At 42.8% G+C, this 15,295-nt stretch overlaps 1 protein-coding gene across 13 annotated transcripts in view; it reads right to left on the bottom strand.

The window, feature by feature from the left end:
• The window catches only part of LOC137352421 (protein unc-13 homolog C-like), a 612,014-nt gene that overhangs the window by 354,956 nt on the left and 241,763 nt on the right, over positions 1-15,295 (bottom strand). The window contains exon 1 of one of the 13 annotated variants that reach the window (XM_068017825.1): positions 9,730-9,762. The exons of the other annotated variants lie outside the window; for them this stretch is intronic. Within the exon in view, the coding sequence (XP_067873926.1) occupies positions 9,730-9,747 (18 nt within the window). The 5' untranslated portion in view covers positions 9,748-9,762. Of the gene's footprint in view, positions 1-9,729; positions 9,763-15,295 lie in introns of those variants that run through there. 13 annotated transcript variants of the gene reach the window in all.

Here is a 15,295-nt window from a genome sequence, read left to right as displayed (position 1 = left end):
GCTATGTGTCATTGTTGTACTTGACATTGTGATATTGATATGCATGATATCATGTGTGAAGTCTTTAAGAAAAATACCCTCTATGACTACTTTCCAATGCCGTGCTAACTTCTTCAGCAAGTAGCTAGCACTACATGGACTGCAAACTTCTTTCAAAGCTGCTAATGCTGCTGTATGACTGGCTAAGGTAAAAGTCTGCTTCTTTGCTACAAAACTAGTCTTGACTGCTTCTTCTAGTATATAGTGCTACATCTTGCAGCCCAGGCATGAACAGGCTAAATTCATAAATGAAAATCACGTGATCCTTTCAAAGTTACAACCTTTGGGAGGAGTCCAATGCTTTTACATTAGACCATCCTCCTGTTATTCTCATTTCGATCCCATGATAAATTTGGAAACATTTGCAAAAGAGACAATTAAAACCTTTTATAAAAGCTTAGAAGATGCATTTTTAAATATATGCAGCCTTTCTTGAAAATGCATGTAGAGCTATGAAAAAGCCCCAATTATGTTAGAATTTCCTTTATTCTAATTTAATCCCATTTTACAACTGTTTTAGCATAATGAAGAAGCTGAATGGAAATTAATACTTTTATTGTGCCAGCTTGACTTTTATACATTACAAAATGAATCACTAGGATTCTGTGTAGATTTTGTGGAAGCTGAATTAAAATCACTCCAAGTTGTAAAGCACATTATTACATGATAACTATAGTGTGCACTAAGATATACCTGAAGTTGAAAATAGCGGTTCATGACAATTCTAATCATGTAAAGGGGCATCAATTGGATAACCTAAATTGTGCTGTTATTTTATTTACCTGTCTCAATTGACAGGCATTTAAATTGCTGATATGATTATTAATGTTTTTATACTAGCAAGGAACTTGAACTTAATATTAAAACACTGAACTATAAGCATACCAGATTGTTTTTAAAGTATGGCAGAAGTTTGTCATTTTCAGATCCATGCGTGTTCATAAAACAATTATTAGCTACTTTAAAGTTATGTGTAATGTGTTGCTAGTTAATCATGCAATCTATGAAAAATTCTATTCTAACCATCAAAATGCATTATTGTCTGTGTCAATTTACAGCAAAAGTGAGACTTGGGGCTGGATTTTACGTCGGGCGGATGAGAGCTGCCCACCGACGTTTCGAACCCGCTTCCACCTGGCCTGGGGATCCATCCCCCATTTTACAGGTCCCCAGGCTTTAATTGTTCTGAGGTGGGACTTCCACCTGCTTGAGGGAGGAAGTCCCACCTCATTGAACTGCCGGCCAATCAGCGGGCCGGCAGCTCTTAGTCCCAGCAGTGCCACCGTGAGCGGTGGCCACTGCTGGGATTGCAGCTCAGCCGAGGACATGGAGCCAGGAGTCCAAGTAAGTATGGGTTGCCTCGCCGGGGGTCATCAGTCAGGCCCCGGCGAGGCAAGGGTGGTCGTTTGGGGGGGAAGGGGGCGTCTTGGGTCCTAGGGCTGGTTAGGGAAGTGGGGGCGGCACTCAATCGGGCACCCTGTGCCCGATTGTCAGGGCCTGCCCCGGGGCATGGAAAGGTCGACAGCTTTTCTCAGGCTGCCTTTCCCAGCTCCAGAACGCCCACTTGACATGCGTAAAATCTACATGGAGGCAGGCGAAGGCCCATAAGTGTCCGAAGCCCTCCTGGAGCCTCCCGCTTCATTTTATGCCAACCCCACCCTGCCACCATCCGGCTCGTTGGGGTGGCATAAAATTCCGGCCTTGGTCCTCCTTTAAGAAAATGTTTTAATTTAAAACAACTTCCATTTTAGGAGGCACATAATCAAAGCAGACCATCCTAAATACAGTGGACAAGCACAGAGGTAGGTGTTAAGTGGTTTACTTTACTTTATAAGTTCAGGTAAGGGGTATCATATCTCAGGAGTAAGGCATAAAGGGTGCTAAATTGGGCAGGCCCCTGAGATCGGATGTGGGGATTGCGATGCAGGATTAACCCACACCTGTTCAAAGTGATGCAAGAAGCGTGCAAACTTTGTGCTGCCTGCTAATTATAATGATTGTGGCCTGCAGCCTGGCACTCAATGCACTGTTGAGTGGCTGCACATTTCAGCAGGAGGTCCCAAGTTTGTTCAAGTCTAGCACCCACATAAAGCTAGCTTGCACTACTTAAAACCAGATGGCACCTCTTAAAGGCAAGGTGCATTCTAGCTGCAGCAGGAGCTAAAAAAGACCAGGAAGAACCTAGAAAAATGGTGCAACTGGCCAAAGTGTGCCCCAAGGTCGTCGGATGCAGCGCTGGAGGGACTGGTGCAGGAGGTGGACAGGAGGAGAGAGAGATCCTCTTCCCTCTGGGGGCCAGGAGGCCCACCAGACAAGTGCTCAGAAGGTAGTGGGAGTAAGGTAGCTGTTGCGGTCAACGCCAGCAGTCTAGCCCTGCGGACCTGGATGCAGTGCCGAAAAAAGTTGAATGACCTCACACAAGTGGTCAAGGTCAGGGAATGCATCTTCACATACCACTAGTCTCACACACTGCTCCATTCACCATGCTTGCTTCATTTATCTACCAACAATCTCCATCAACCGTGACTCATACTAACATCATAGCCTCACCTCACCCTGACACACTTGGCACTGTTGCAACCCAATCCTCGCATCTCACAACTTGAACACACTGCCAGCTATTCAACTGTGGCAGGCACAACACCCAAACACGTTACACCACACACACTGACACCCTTGCATCTTTCTTGCTGGACAAGGTGACCCACAATAGGTGGCAGCAGCAGCTAACCAGCGGGGCACAGGCACAGCTGCATTTGCTCACACCCATGGCGGAAATGCTGCTAGCCATCATTGGAGTGGTCATCACTAAGGCCATGGCCAGTAGCAGGGCTGAAACCATCGAGGATGATGGTGTGCCCCTTCTCAATCCACCTTCTCAAATCCCACTTCACCTTCATCCTGCTATCTGTTATCATTTCCAATCTGCAGATTGTGTGACCATGCACTTCTTGCTTTCCTTTTTCTCTGAGCACAACCCTTCCCTTGAGCCTTTATGCTTTCAGATACTCAAGAAGAGTGTAGAAGGGCATGCCAGGAGCAGCACCAGGCATCCCTAAAAATCAGGTGTCAGCCTGCTGAAGCTCTAACTCAGGATTACTTGCATGTCAAATAGCAGAAGCAGCATGCAATAGACAGAGCTAAGCGATCCCATAACCAACAGATCAGATCTAAGCTCTGCAGTCCTGCCACATCCAGCCGTGAATGGTGGTGGACAATTAAACAACTAACTGGAGGAGGAAGCTCCACAAATATCCCCATCCTCAATGATGAGGGAGCCCAGCACATCAGTGCAAAAGACAAGCCTGAAGCATTTGCATCCATCTTCAGCCAGAAGTGCCGAGTAGATGATCCATCTCAACCTCCTCCTGAGGTCCCCAGCATCACTGATGCCAGTCTTCAGCCAATCTTATTCACTCCACGTGACATCAAGAAATGGCTGAAGGTACTGAATACTACAAAGGCTATGGGTCCTGATAACATTCCAGCAATAATACTGAAGACTTATGCTCCAGAACTTGCCGCACCCCTAGCCAATCTGTTCCAGTACAGCTACAACACTGGCAACTACACAGCAATGTGGAAAATTGTGCAGGTATGTCCTGTACACAAAAAGCAGGACAATTACCATCCTATCAGTCTACTCTCGATCATCAGTAAAATGATGGAAGGGGTTGTCGACAGTGCTATCAGGCATTACCATCGCTGAATCCCCCACTGTCAACATCCTGGGGGTTATCATTCATCAGAAACTGAACTGGAGTAGTCACATAAATACCGTGGCTACAAGAGCAGGTCAGAGGCTAAGAATCCTGTGGTGAGTAACTCACCTCCTGACTCCCCAAAGCCTGTCCACCATCTACAAGGCACAAGTTAGGAATGTGATGGAACACTCTCCACTTACCTGGATGGGTGCAGCTCCAACATTCAAGAAGCTCGACACAATCCAGGACAAAGCAGCCTGCTTGATTGACACCCTATCCACCACCTTCAACATTCACTCCCTCCACAACAAACGCACAGTTGCAGCAGTGTGTACCATCTACAAGATGCAGTATAGTAACTCACCAAGGCTCCTTCGACAGCACTTCCAAACCTGTAACCTCTACCACCTAGAAGGCCAAGGGCAGCAGATGCATGGGAACACCACCACCTGCAAGTTCCCCTCCAAGTCACACACCATCCTGATTTGGAACTATATCACCGTTCCTTCTCTGTCGCTGGGTCAAAATCCTGGAACTCCCTTCCTAACAGCACTGTGGGTGTACCTACACCCCAAGGACTGCAGCGGTTCAAGAATGCAGCTCACCACCACCTTCTCAAGGGCAATTAAGGATGGGCAATAAATGCTGGCCTAGCCAGTGACATCCACATCTCCCGAATGAATAAAAAAAACAGCTGCCTGGTCAGGCTGTGGGGCAGAAGGCTGTAGCCCTAGAGAGAAAAGAGACAGAGAAAGAATAAACACTCACTTAATCTAACACTTGCAGCCGCCAGCTCAGGTACTTGAATTCAGATGCGCAAACTTTAAAGGATGGCATAGAGGTGGAATCTACACAGGCTGAGTCACCGGGCACAAGTGGGCTGCAGCCAGACCAGGTGGATAGGATAACATGGATGACAGTGCACTGGAGGCAAGGCTGCAGGCGTTCTGCTGCAGAATACTCAGATGAGGACTTGGATGGAGTGGCATTTTCTGTTTTTAGTTCAGGTTTTCAGTATCTGTCGTATTTTGCTTTTGTATCGAAAAAGACTGATGGGCAAGCACACAGAAATGCTTGGTCCATTGGCAGACCTGCCAGAAAGCCTGCTGTCACTGTCAAGGAGCATGGAGAAGTCTGGCTCCATCTTAGCCCAGAGCTTCAAGAAGAGCTTGGAGGCCATCCCTTCCAGTGTGGAAGTGGTGGCCAACTCCATGAGAACACTCGTGGGACCAGCCATCATGCAGCATTTAATGGCCGCTGTCTCAGCTTCCACTGCACCACAGACAGGAGCCACGCAATGTCTGAGTGCTACAGTGGAAGCTCAGACTGAGGTCATGAGATCTCAGCTTGTTGCCATGCAGGCTCAGACTGTACTGTTGCCTGTCAGCCAGCCAACCCAGACTGCTACTGCCCATGCCACAATGGTGCAATTCAAAGCCTTGCTTTCTAGGCCCAGAGCTGCTTGAGAGGATCCTGCAAGGCCATCTGCAATCTCCCCCATTGAAAGTCAGCAGCCTTCACCAGCAATGCAGCAGCCACTGGAGTACTAGGCCAGGCAAAGGCAAGCATGACAAGCACTAATGGAATGCACCAGGGTAATTAGTTGAGTTTTATATGGAGTACTGGATATTTTGTTGGATAAAGTTGGGTATGGAACGGTTGTTTTGTGGTGGCTTTTATTTCAGGATTGTGCCCGAGAAGATGCTGTGATAGTCCAGAACAGATGAATGGTAACTTGGTGAACTGTTGAACATAGGGATCTGGGGTTTCATTCACAGGAACCAGAGTCGAGTGATGCACACACGGACAGCCTGTCCAGTACGTGGATGTGTTGGCTGCCTCCTCCCTCCCTCCTCCTGAGATGCTCGCTGAATCCATGGGGCAAGGGCTGTGCCCTCATAATGGCCAGGTTGTGGAGGCTGCAAAAGACCACCACGCATTGGAACACCTGCTCCAGTGAGGACAGGAAGTCTCCTCCAGAACGGGCAAGGAAGTGGAACCTTTGCTTCCGCTCCCCAATTATCTGGTTGATGACCTTCCTTGTGGCAGCATGGCTCTCATTATATGAATATTGGCCACATGTAGTTAGGTTATGGAGGGGAGTCATTAGCCCTTGCCACCCAGCAACCACCTGCTGGTTTCATGTGGCAGCTGAAAGGGTGCTGGAACGACGACTGGTGCAAGATGAAGGAATCATGACTGCTGCCAGGACAGTGGGCATTCATCAGCATATTGTGCTGGGCATGGTCGCATACCGACTGCACATTCAGCGAGTGGTAAGTTTTGTGGTTTCAGTACGTCTCACCATTGCGATGCGGTGCCCAAAAAGCCACGCATGTACAGTCAATGGCACCCTTTGCCATAGGGAAGCCTGCTATCATTGCAGCAGTCATGTGTATGCACCTCCTGCTTCTCAATGTTCAGAGAGAAGACAATAAAGTCCTCTCTCCTGGCATGCAGAACCTCCATCACGTCTCTGATGCAGTAATGGATGGCAAACTGCCTGATGGAAAAGCTCTGCTCTGAGGCTGCAGGTCTGCTTCCAAGAAGTTATGTGACCACCTCCTTGATGAATCACAGGTGCATAACACACCACTCCTGGCTTAGGTGGAGGTAGGATAAATGCTCCAGAATACCCTAAGTGGGTAAGACCTCCTGCTGAGAACCCTTCTCCCCATCCTTCTCCTCCGTCAGATAACAGCTTGTATTCTTTGCTGCCTCTGCACCATTTCCCTTCCATACTACGACCCAATGGGGACTGCTACTAAAGCCCCCATGACTGGGAGCAAGTGGTGTGCTCAGAGCCCGCACAGTCAGAATCAACACCTTCCCCACATGCAGCACCACTCCTTGAAAACTTTACCAATTGTTATCAACTCCTCCAAACACCCTCCACTTCCACAAACTCAAACAGAGCCAGTAGAAAGCATTCAGCAATTACGCTGCAAGTTGTTGATTGTCCCTTTAAACTGTGCTGCTGAATGCAGGGTTTTAACTAGAGCGGCGAGGTCCCAAATGGCGGCGAGGCATCAAATCAGTGCTAGAAGCTGATTGACATCATGATCTGCCTACTCTGCATGCTTCTGGGGCGCACAAGTAATGCCCACGCTAACGCCCTCATCAAGATGGTGTTCAGCTGCAGGCCACTCTGCAAGTTGATGGAAGCAGCATGGATGCCATGTTGCAACTAAAACTACAAGCCCTAGGGGCCAAAGTTTGCAGCCAAACCATCTTTTGTTGCCGGAAGCATGCTGCCTGCCAACCAAGAATAGAATGATATCGTTGCCAAATTCATTGCGATGCCTTCAACCACTTCAAACACAGCTACTTTCCCAGTTGAAGTAGACTGTGCAGAAAGAATAACCCAATGATGGAGGAGAGCGGGAGAAGTATGGTTAAAATGACTCTCTGCAACATATTCTTTCACAAGCCAGAATGTAAGTGTACCCATTTCCAACACAACCCTCCAAGAACTAAGGCTTATATAAAGAAACAGTTTGTGATCTGAGCAGCTGCCAGATTGTTGAAATATAACTAGCTTGAAACTGGAATTGTTTTGTTCTCGACGAGCATGATTCAAATGCTGTGCACTGAATTTGAACTCTCATATATTCGTGTTCAACTATGTGATTTAGCTCAGGGTAGAAACTATTATTGTTTGAAAACATATGAAGCAAACTTAAAGTAAATGCTGTACACTTTGCCTAACAATTTCTTGCCTTAACTTCTTTGACCAATAAAAACTCCTAAAGTACAGTGGGGTAGATTTTCAGCTTTATTGCGTGGGCCATTTGGTCACGGAATCAATCGCTTGTCCATAATAGATTGCGGCTGATTTTCATTCCATTGATTTCAAAGGAACAGAAATCACCAGGTTTTATAAAGGATGGCAATCCATTCTGCCCCGGCGCTGAAGACGACAATCTACCCATGCATTTTTCTTCAACGCAGAGGCTTTATTTTAACAATGACTGAAACCCCTGACCCATGAATTTAATGCACTTTACCATGTTAGTATTCAATAAGCAGAAGGAAAACTGTCTCTTAAAAGGTTTTCTCAGCTAGCAAATGCTCTTGCAATCAAGTTAGCAAATAAAGGAACGTGCAACAAGATTGCTGGGATAGTGACATTATTCCGTCATCAGCTAAGCCTTACACGATTTGCTGTAAAAATACATTTATTTGGGGAAGAAATGGTAAACTAATAACTTGATCACATTGCCAAAGTTCATACTCAAGGACATATAACATCTACTGCGGTAGGAACTTTCCCCAGCAGTTAATACAGCAGCATTACAGCCAAGGTCTAAGGCTGCCTAAAAACTCCCCCACTGAGTTGATAATGCCTCTTTCAATGGTGGAAATGTTGTCAATTGAGCAAAGTCTCTTTGATCATCAGATAAAAAATCTTGTGAAATCATGCTTTGAAATAGATTTATCATTTTGTTTGCCCAAATGATACTAGTTACAGGATTTTGGTTTTCTTTTTTTATACAAGACTTAATAGTAAACTCTGCTATATACAAGATTTTAGTTCTTAAACTCCATAGCAGGCTACATAGGCATGAAATGTATGTGTTATTTTGCATAAAGATTTGAGGGAGTCACAATGCTGTGGCTTGACTTACATGGTACAGCTCACATGTCAGCTTGTGCTGTTTAAACCTTATTTAAAGAATGGCTTAAGATAAAGAATGGCTAATGATAACTGAAATGATTTCAGATGTAAAAATAAGAAACCATCAAAGCTATGTTAAAGGAACAGGTACTAACTGCATGAACAACTGTCGGCTATCCTAATAGTAGTGGTGGGGAGAAAAAAACAGCATACATTTTAAACAGTCTGTCTGTTCATGGCAATGTTGCAGGCTGCTCATGCTGAAAGATTAATTAGGACACGGGAATGCACAAAACAGATGTTATACAACATTTTTATTCCTATTTGTGAATTGACTTAAAATTGCTGTGTTGCACAGCAAAAATATAATACCAACATGGTGGCGTTAAAGGAATAAATGGGTTCTTCAGCTAGGCACTGAACTACATTCTTATACTTCAGACACTAAAACTGTAATACACATGAAATTTAAAGCTCTGAGATATCAAATGGGATTTACTTACATTAGCAATCCACGATTTCTGTACAACAGTTGATGCTACTATTGATTTAAGCAGAACAAAAGACAAGACAAAGCATCTATAATAGTATTAACTTAAGTGCCAAGCAAGATTAATTTAATCATTTTAAAACTAGTTGTGAAGAAAAAGATCTAAAATTAAGTAATTTATACATTTCAGATGCATAAGAGACTGAACGAAACATACCTGTATTTTTCCAGAGTTGCTTTCATGAAAGAAATTACCCAGCAAACAAAGGAACAAATGAGAATTTTCCTTCAGTGCAGAAATACAAAGCAAAGAGCACACATTTCATCTCCCATGCTTAATCAAAAAAGGAAATGCTACAACAGACGGTACAGCCGATCCACAGTGCTTGAACTCAAGTGTGATCAGGCACACTGGTACCCTGCAATGTTATCTGTTCCTCTAAATTCCAGTGGTTTCCCTAAGCAGCATTAACTGCATCTTTACAACTTGCTACATGTAGTAAATTGCTGTCACTATTCCCAAACATCACCTGAAGCACAGTCCTTTTCTCCGCTTCCTTTCATGCAGCTTTGGCGTAGCTTTAGCATGAGATTAAGAGTCAGTGTCCCTGACAACTATTGAATTGGTACAGCTTTCAACAACCACAACGGACTGACAATCCTATCATCGCGTGCATCAGCTTCAACTTCACACAGCAACCTTCTTTGTGCCACAGCTTTATACTCTTCTGCCCACATTCTGAATGGTGTGACCACCAGTCTTTCTCCCCTATAGTAACGTGTCTTCCTGCTTAGAGACAGTGTGAAATGAGCTCACCACAGAAGAAAAACAAACCCTGCACACAGATATTACACATGCAATGTTGTCACAGACCTACAGCCGACAGCAGATGCATTGCTAGCTGCAACACTGATAACAGTGTGAAGCTCTCCCTCAGGCTTGGTGAGGAAATCTGTTTGCTAGGGTTGTGCTGTACCTGACCTTTCATTTATCAGCTCAACGTGACCTATTGCAACAACCACATAACCATTTCCTATCATAGGGTACTGTGTATGACAGATGATCACTTCATTAGCTGATCTGATGGATGTTCAAATAGATAAAAAAATTTAAAATATTTTTGTACTTTCTCAGTACACTTTTCGCTCAACTATTTGTCTAATATAAACAATTTTAAAAATCATCACAAAGCAATAAGATACAGCTTAATAACATTCATATAAACCTGGAAGAGAATCCCAGCTTCAGGGTTCTTTCCAACAATCTGTAAACCAGTAATTAAAGTAATTAAAATATACACCAATGAAATATCCACATATACATAATTATTTGAACATAACTATTTCTTAATTATGTTTGAAAGGATTAGGGTGGATTATTTTCATTAATATCTAATGCATTATGTTTTGGAAAGCATAAGAACAAGGATTTGCACAGAGGCTATGTCTCAAAAGACTTTCAGTATAGAATTTGGCCAAAGGACTGTCTGGCATTTCACTCTCCAGCCACATGCAAACTCCTTGCTTTTCCTAATAATGGAAGTCCTGCTTTGTATACTTACATTATGTTGTGGGATTCAAATGAGAAAGTTGCCAATGACAGTTAATAAAAATAATTCATTTTAAATGAATACTGTTGGCCACACTGACAGTTTCTGTAGGTTTAAAAATATATTAATTTGGTGCAGAATTTCACTGCAGTAACACACATGATTTATATTGGGTTGGATCTTTCTGGAGTGGGACATTTCACAGTGTATGCCATTAGTTAGACTTTCCTCTGCATCCTTCAGCGCGAAATTTTATTTCTGCACCGTAATCTGCTGGAAGTGCGAGCTGATAATGCCGTGGCACGGGCAAAGGGGGCAACTGGGACCTTAGTTAATGATGGGAACCACAGTGTATATCCTTAACCAATAAGATTTAATGATTGAGGAAGAAACAGTAATGACAAAGAGGTGAATTGGAGTCAAACCAGGTACAGAAGGAAAAATAAAGACAGACAGAAAATTGGATTAAATGAGAAAAGAGTGACAGAAAGGAAAAGAAAGAAAAAATGCTAATTTAAAATTTGACTTTTTAAAATCTTTAATAACAATTGATTACATGTAGAAATTGAGATTTAACACTTAATTGTTCCTATTCTGGGCCAGATAGGTTGTTTGGCATTGCATTAACAATTAACACAATTTTAAAAAGGTACTTTCACTCTTAATTACCAGACTTAACTTGCTGTGGTGAGGTTAATGGGCAAATAATGTGAAAATCCAGCAAGTTCTTAAAAGCAATGGGGAAGCTAAGGGTGAGATGCTATTTGTGCAAAGCAAATGGCGGAGTGGCATAAATTGACCTGCAAGTTCTGGAGATATGCTGGCTGATTCTGATTTGCACATTAATAATGGCATGTGTCATTAACACACTATTATTTTTCCAGCAAGATCCACTCATTAATTGAGCAATCAGTGTAATGACAACAAACCCAATGGCAAAGTGGCCCAAAGTCACTAATATCATGACAGTATTTAAACAAGCTCAAACTAGTTGTATTATATAATTCACTGTCCGCTTACTTTCCCCCATTTTTTAAAGCAAGAATCAAAATGCAGAAATCCAAGTGCGAATAACCTGCTGCGAATAGTTATGCACTGTACATATTATTTTTTCTTATGTAATTTAAATAGTTTATGAGCTGCAATGTTGAGAAACCATCAAAGTTGTAAAAAGCATCATAATAAATATGGTCTATTGAGCCATGATTTTTTGAAGAATGAAATATACAGGCAGCTACTGTAATTTTGTGTGGCTGTATTGAGAGCCACATACTACCCACTCAAAAACTTGGTTAAGTAATAAAAATAAATACTAAAAGAAAGCCAAATTTCACTTGCTTTATTATATGTGTGATAGAGAACACAACAGGGGGCCATCTATTTGAATCATTTCTGCAATACATTCTATATATCAAAGACAACCATAAAATTTCCATTGTAAAAGAGCACTTATACTTTTCAAAATTACTATTGAGACCTGAAAGGCCTCAGTATTAGGAATAGGAGTAGGCCATTTAGCCCCTCGAGCCTGTTCTGCAAATTACCTGCTCCACTCTTTTTTTTGGTCAGCCAACTATCAGCCACATCAACAAACACATCATCATATTTAAGAGTCTTAAAACCATGTTACTGACTCAGTTTCAATCTTCCATCTCTAAATGTGTTATCTTGGCCCTCCATTTAGCTCCCACATTAGAGGCATGGTCACTGCTAGGTCATGCTTCTTCCGTGTGTGTCATATTTAAACTCATTACAACTATATCACCATAGACACAGATAGGTCATTAGATATGATTCACCAAGTTAATAGACCAACGCAACATCTGTTTGGGATGCAATTTCATGTCTGCTCTAGTGGCAGAAACCTCTCCTTCACTGCCTCCATTCTGCATAAAATCTGAAGGTGAAATATCAACACACAGACTGTCGTCCTGTCTGTCTACTTAAACTTTTCCCCCAGTACAAAAGCTCATGACAGCATTATACAAGCTTCACTATTGCCTGACAAAAGTCTAGCTTTTTAATGTTCTGTATTTCAATTGCACTTTTGAGTTGTGTACAATAGTTTCATGACAAAGGAATAGCAAAAATCATATAAATGCCATTACTAGGACTTGCAAAAAAGGATAAATCCATTTAATTTCATTATTTCACAAGGATTTCCATCTGATAACTCAAGGGAGTACAAATTTGTTTCAACTCCAATTTATAAAATTCCAATATTTTTGCTGAAATGTGGGAATGCCATCAGTAGGGATGGAGAAATACAGAATAGCACAAAACAAAACAAGCAACAAGTTCACTAAGAGATTGCATATGCTCGCAATTTTGATGCTTCACTTTCTTTTCCGATCTGCATTGAAAATCTTCTTCATTTCTGTGACTCTGTGCTTTATGTATTTTGTCTTCTTCCTTTTATCCATATTTCTCTATTTCTTCAACTCTTTTCACGCACTTATTTCTGATTCTTTTTCTGTTACATTTCTCTAGACTACTAATTTTTTTTTTCCCCCCTCATCGCCCCAAAACCACTTGCCCACGAGAACAGACGCATACATAGTTATTGCTGTTATGACATTACAAATGTCGTTTCTAACTTGAGTACAGTATTATTTTAATAAATGATACTTTATGTTTTACTTTAACCAGATTAGAGACCATTAAAAAATCATCAAAATCAATACTAAGATAGTATTTTGCATTAGCTAGAGTTTAAACCAATTTAAAAAATAATTTGGAACAATTTTTGATATGATGATGGCTGGAACTTAGACATGAGGTTTTCGGGCCTTGAAGATTCTATTAAACGAAAAAAAAACAGGAGCCATTGTCGTATTGGCATGAGTTCATACCTCAGTATAACCTGCACTGTAGTTTACTGAACATTGTCAAAGAGCATCTTTAAAGCAAATAAGGTGCAACACAGATTAATGTTTCCCAATCAAATTCCAGATGCATATCACATTTTTATCATGCAGAATTACAGGTTAATGATGCAAAAGACTCACTTGACTGCTAGCCACTTATTTTGCAAGGCTGGCAGCAGTCCAAAAGGCAAGAACAGAGGCAGGGTACAGCTAGCTTTTGTATAGAATTAATGTTTAAATAGAGGAAATTATGAGGAAAAGGTGAAATTTTTGATACTGCTAACGAATGCACCAAAGCACTGGATCTGGAATGAAACTGCAACATCGCTGGCTGATACATTTTAATGTCCAAACACACTTGAAGGAGAAACTCATTGCCAAAACAAATGGCAGGCGCGTAAAGTAGAACCAGAGACCATCTTCAAAAGCTGACTGCACCTACTATACAACTGATTACCACTCAGTTCATGGATGAGGTGGTCTCTATAGTATCAGGATACTAGGGTTAAAGGTAAAATATTCACTAGACGTCTTGTAGACTTTCAATATCAGGTCTTAAGTGGTCACTAAATAACACAGTTGAAGCTAGTTGCTGCTAAACAGAGCTTTGTAATTTGTGATTTGAATTAAGTCCACAAAAAGCAGGACAAATCTATGCTGGCTAATTAATGTGCCATCAGTATACTGTCGAACATCAGCAAAGTGATGGAAGGTGTCATCAATAGTGCTACCAAGAGGCAGTTACACAGCAACAACCTGCTCACCAATACTCAGTAGGGTTCCACCAGGGACACTCAACACCTGACCTCATTGCAGCCTTGGGCCAAACATGGGCAAAAGAGCTGAATTCAAGAGGTGAGGCAAGAGTGCTTGCCCTTGATATCAAGGCAGCATTTGACCGAGCAAGGCCTCAAGGAGTGGTAGCCAAATTAAAGTCAATGGGAATCAAGGGGAAACATTCCACTGGTTGGAGCCATACCGAGCACAAAGGAAGATAGTTGTGGTTGTTGGAGGTCAATCATTTCAGTCCCAGGACATCACTGCAGAAGTTCCTCAGGGTAGTGTCCTAGGCCCAATCATCTTCAGCTGCTTCATCAATGACCGTCCCTCCATTATAACGTCAGAAGTGGGGATGTTCGCTGATGATTGTACAATGTTCAGTACCACTTGCAACTCCTCCGATACTGAAGCAGTCCGTGTCCATATGCAACAAGACCTGGACAACATTCAGGCTTGGGCTGACAGTGGCAAGTAACATTCGTGCCATACAAGTGCCAAGCAATGACAATCTCCAACAAGAGAGAATCTAACCATCTCCCCTTGATATTCAATGGTATTGCCATTGCTAAATCTCCAACTATCACCATCCTAGGGGCTACCATTGATCAGAAACAGAACTGGACCAGCCACCTAAGTACTGTGGCTACAAGAGCAGGTCAGAGGCTGGGGATTCTGCAGCGAGTAACTCACCTCCTGACTCTCCAAAGCCTGTCCACCAACTACAAGGCACAAGTCAGGAGTGTGATGGAATACTCTACATTTGCCTGGATGAGTGCGGCTCCAAAAACACTCAGGAAGCTCGATACCATCTAGGACGAAACAGCCCGCTTGATCGGCACCCCATCCACCACCTTCAACATTCACTCCCTCCACCACTGACCCAGAGTGGCAGCAGTGTGTATCATCTACAAGATGCACTGCAGCAACTCACAACGCCTACTTTCACAGCACCTTCCAAACCCGTGACCTCTTCCACCTAGAAGGACAAAGGCAGCAGATGCATGGGAACACCACTACCTGTAAGTTCCTCTCCAAACCACACACCATCCTGACTTGGAAATATATCGCCTTTCCTTCACTGTCACTGGGTCAAAAACCTGGAACTCCCTCCCTAACAGCACTGTAGGCGTACCCGCACCAGATAGACTGCAGCGGTTCAAGAAGGCTGATCACCAGCACCTTCTCAAGGGCCATTAGGTATATGCAATAAATGCTGCCCTTGTCAGCAATGCTCACATTCCAAGAAA

Source organism: Heterodontus francisci, chromosome 38 (assembly GCF_036365525.1).
Source record: "Heterodontus francisci isolate sHetFra1 chromosome 38, sHetFra1.hap1, whole genome shotgun sequence".
NCBI classification, from domain to species: Eukaryota; Metazoa; Chordata; class Chondrichthyes; order Heterodontiformes; family Heterodontidae; genus Heterodontus; species Heterodontus francisci.
Note: the sequence above shows the minus strand (reverse complement) of the source record. Positions and strands in the feature narration are given on the sequence as shown.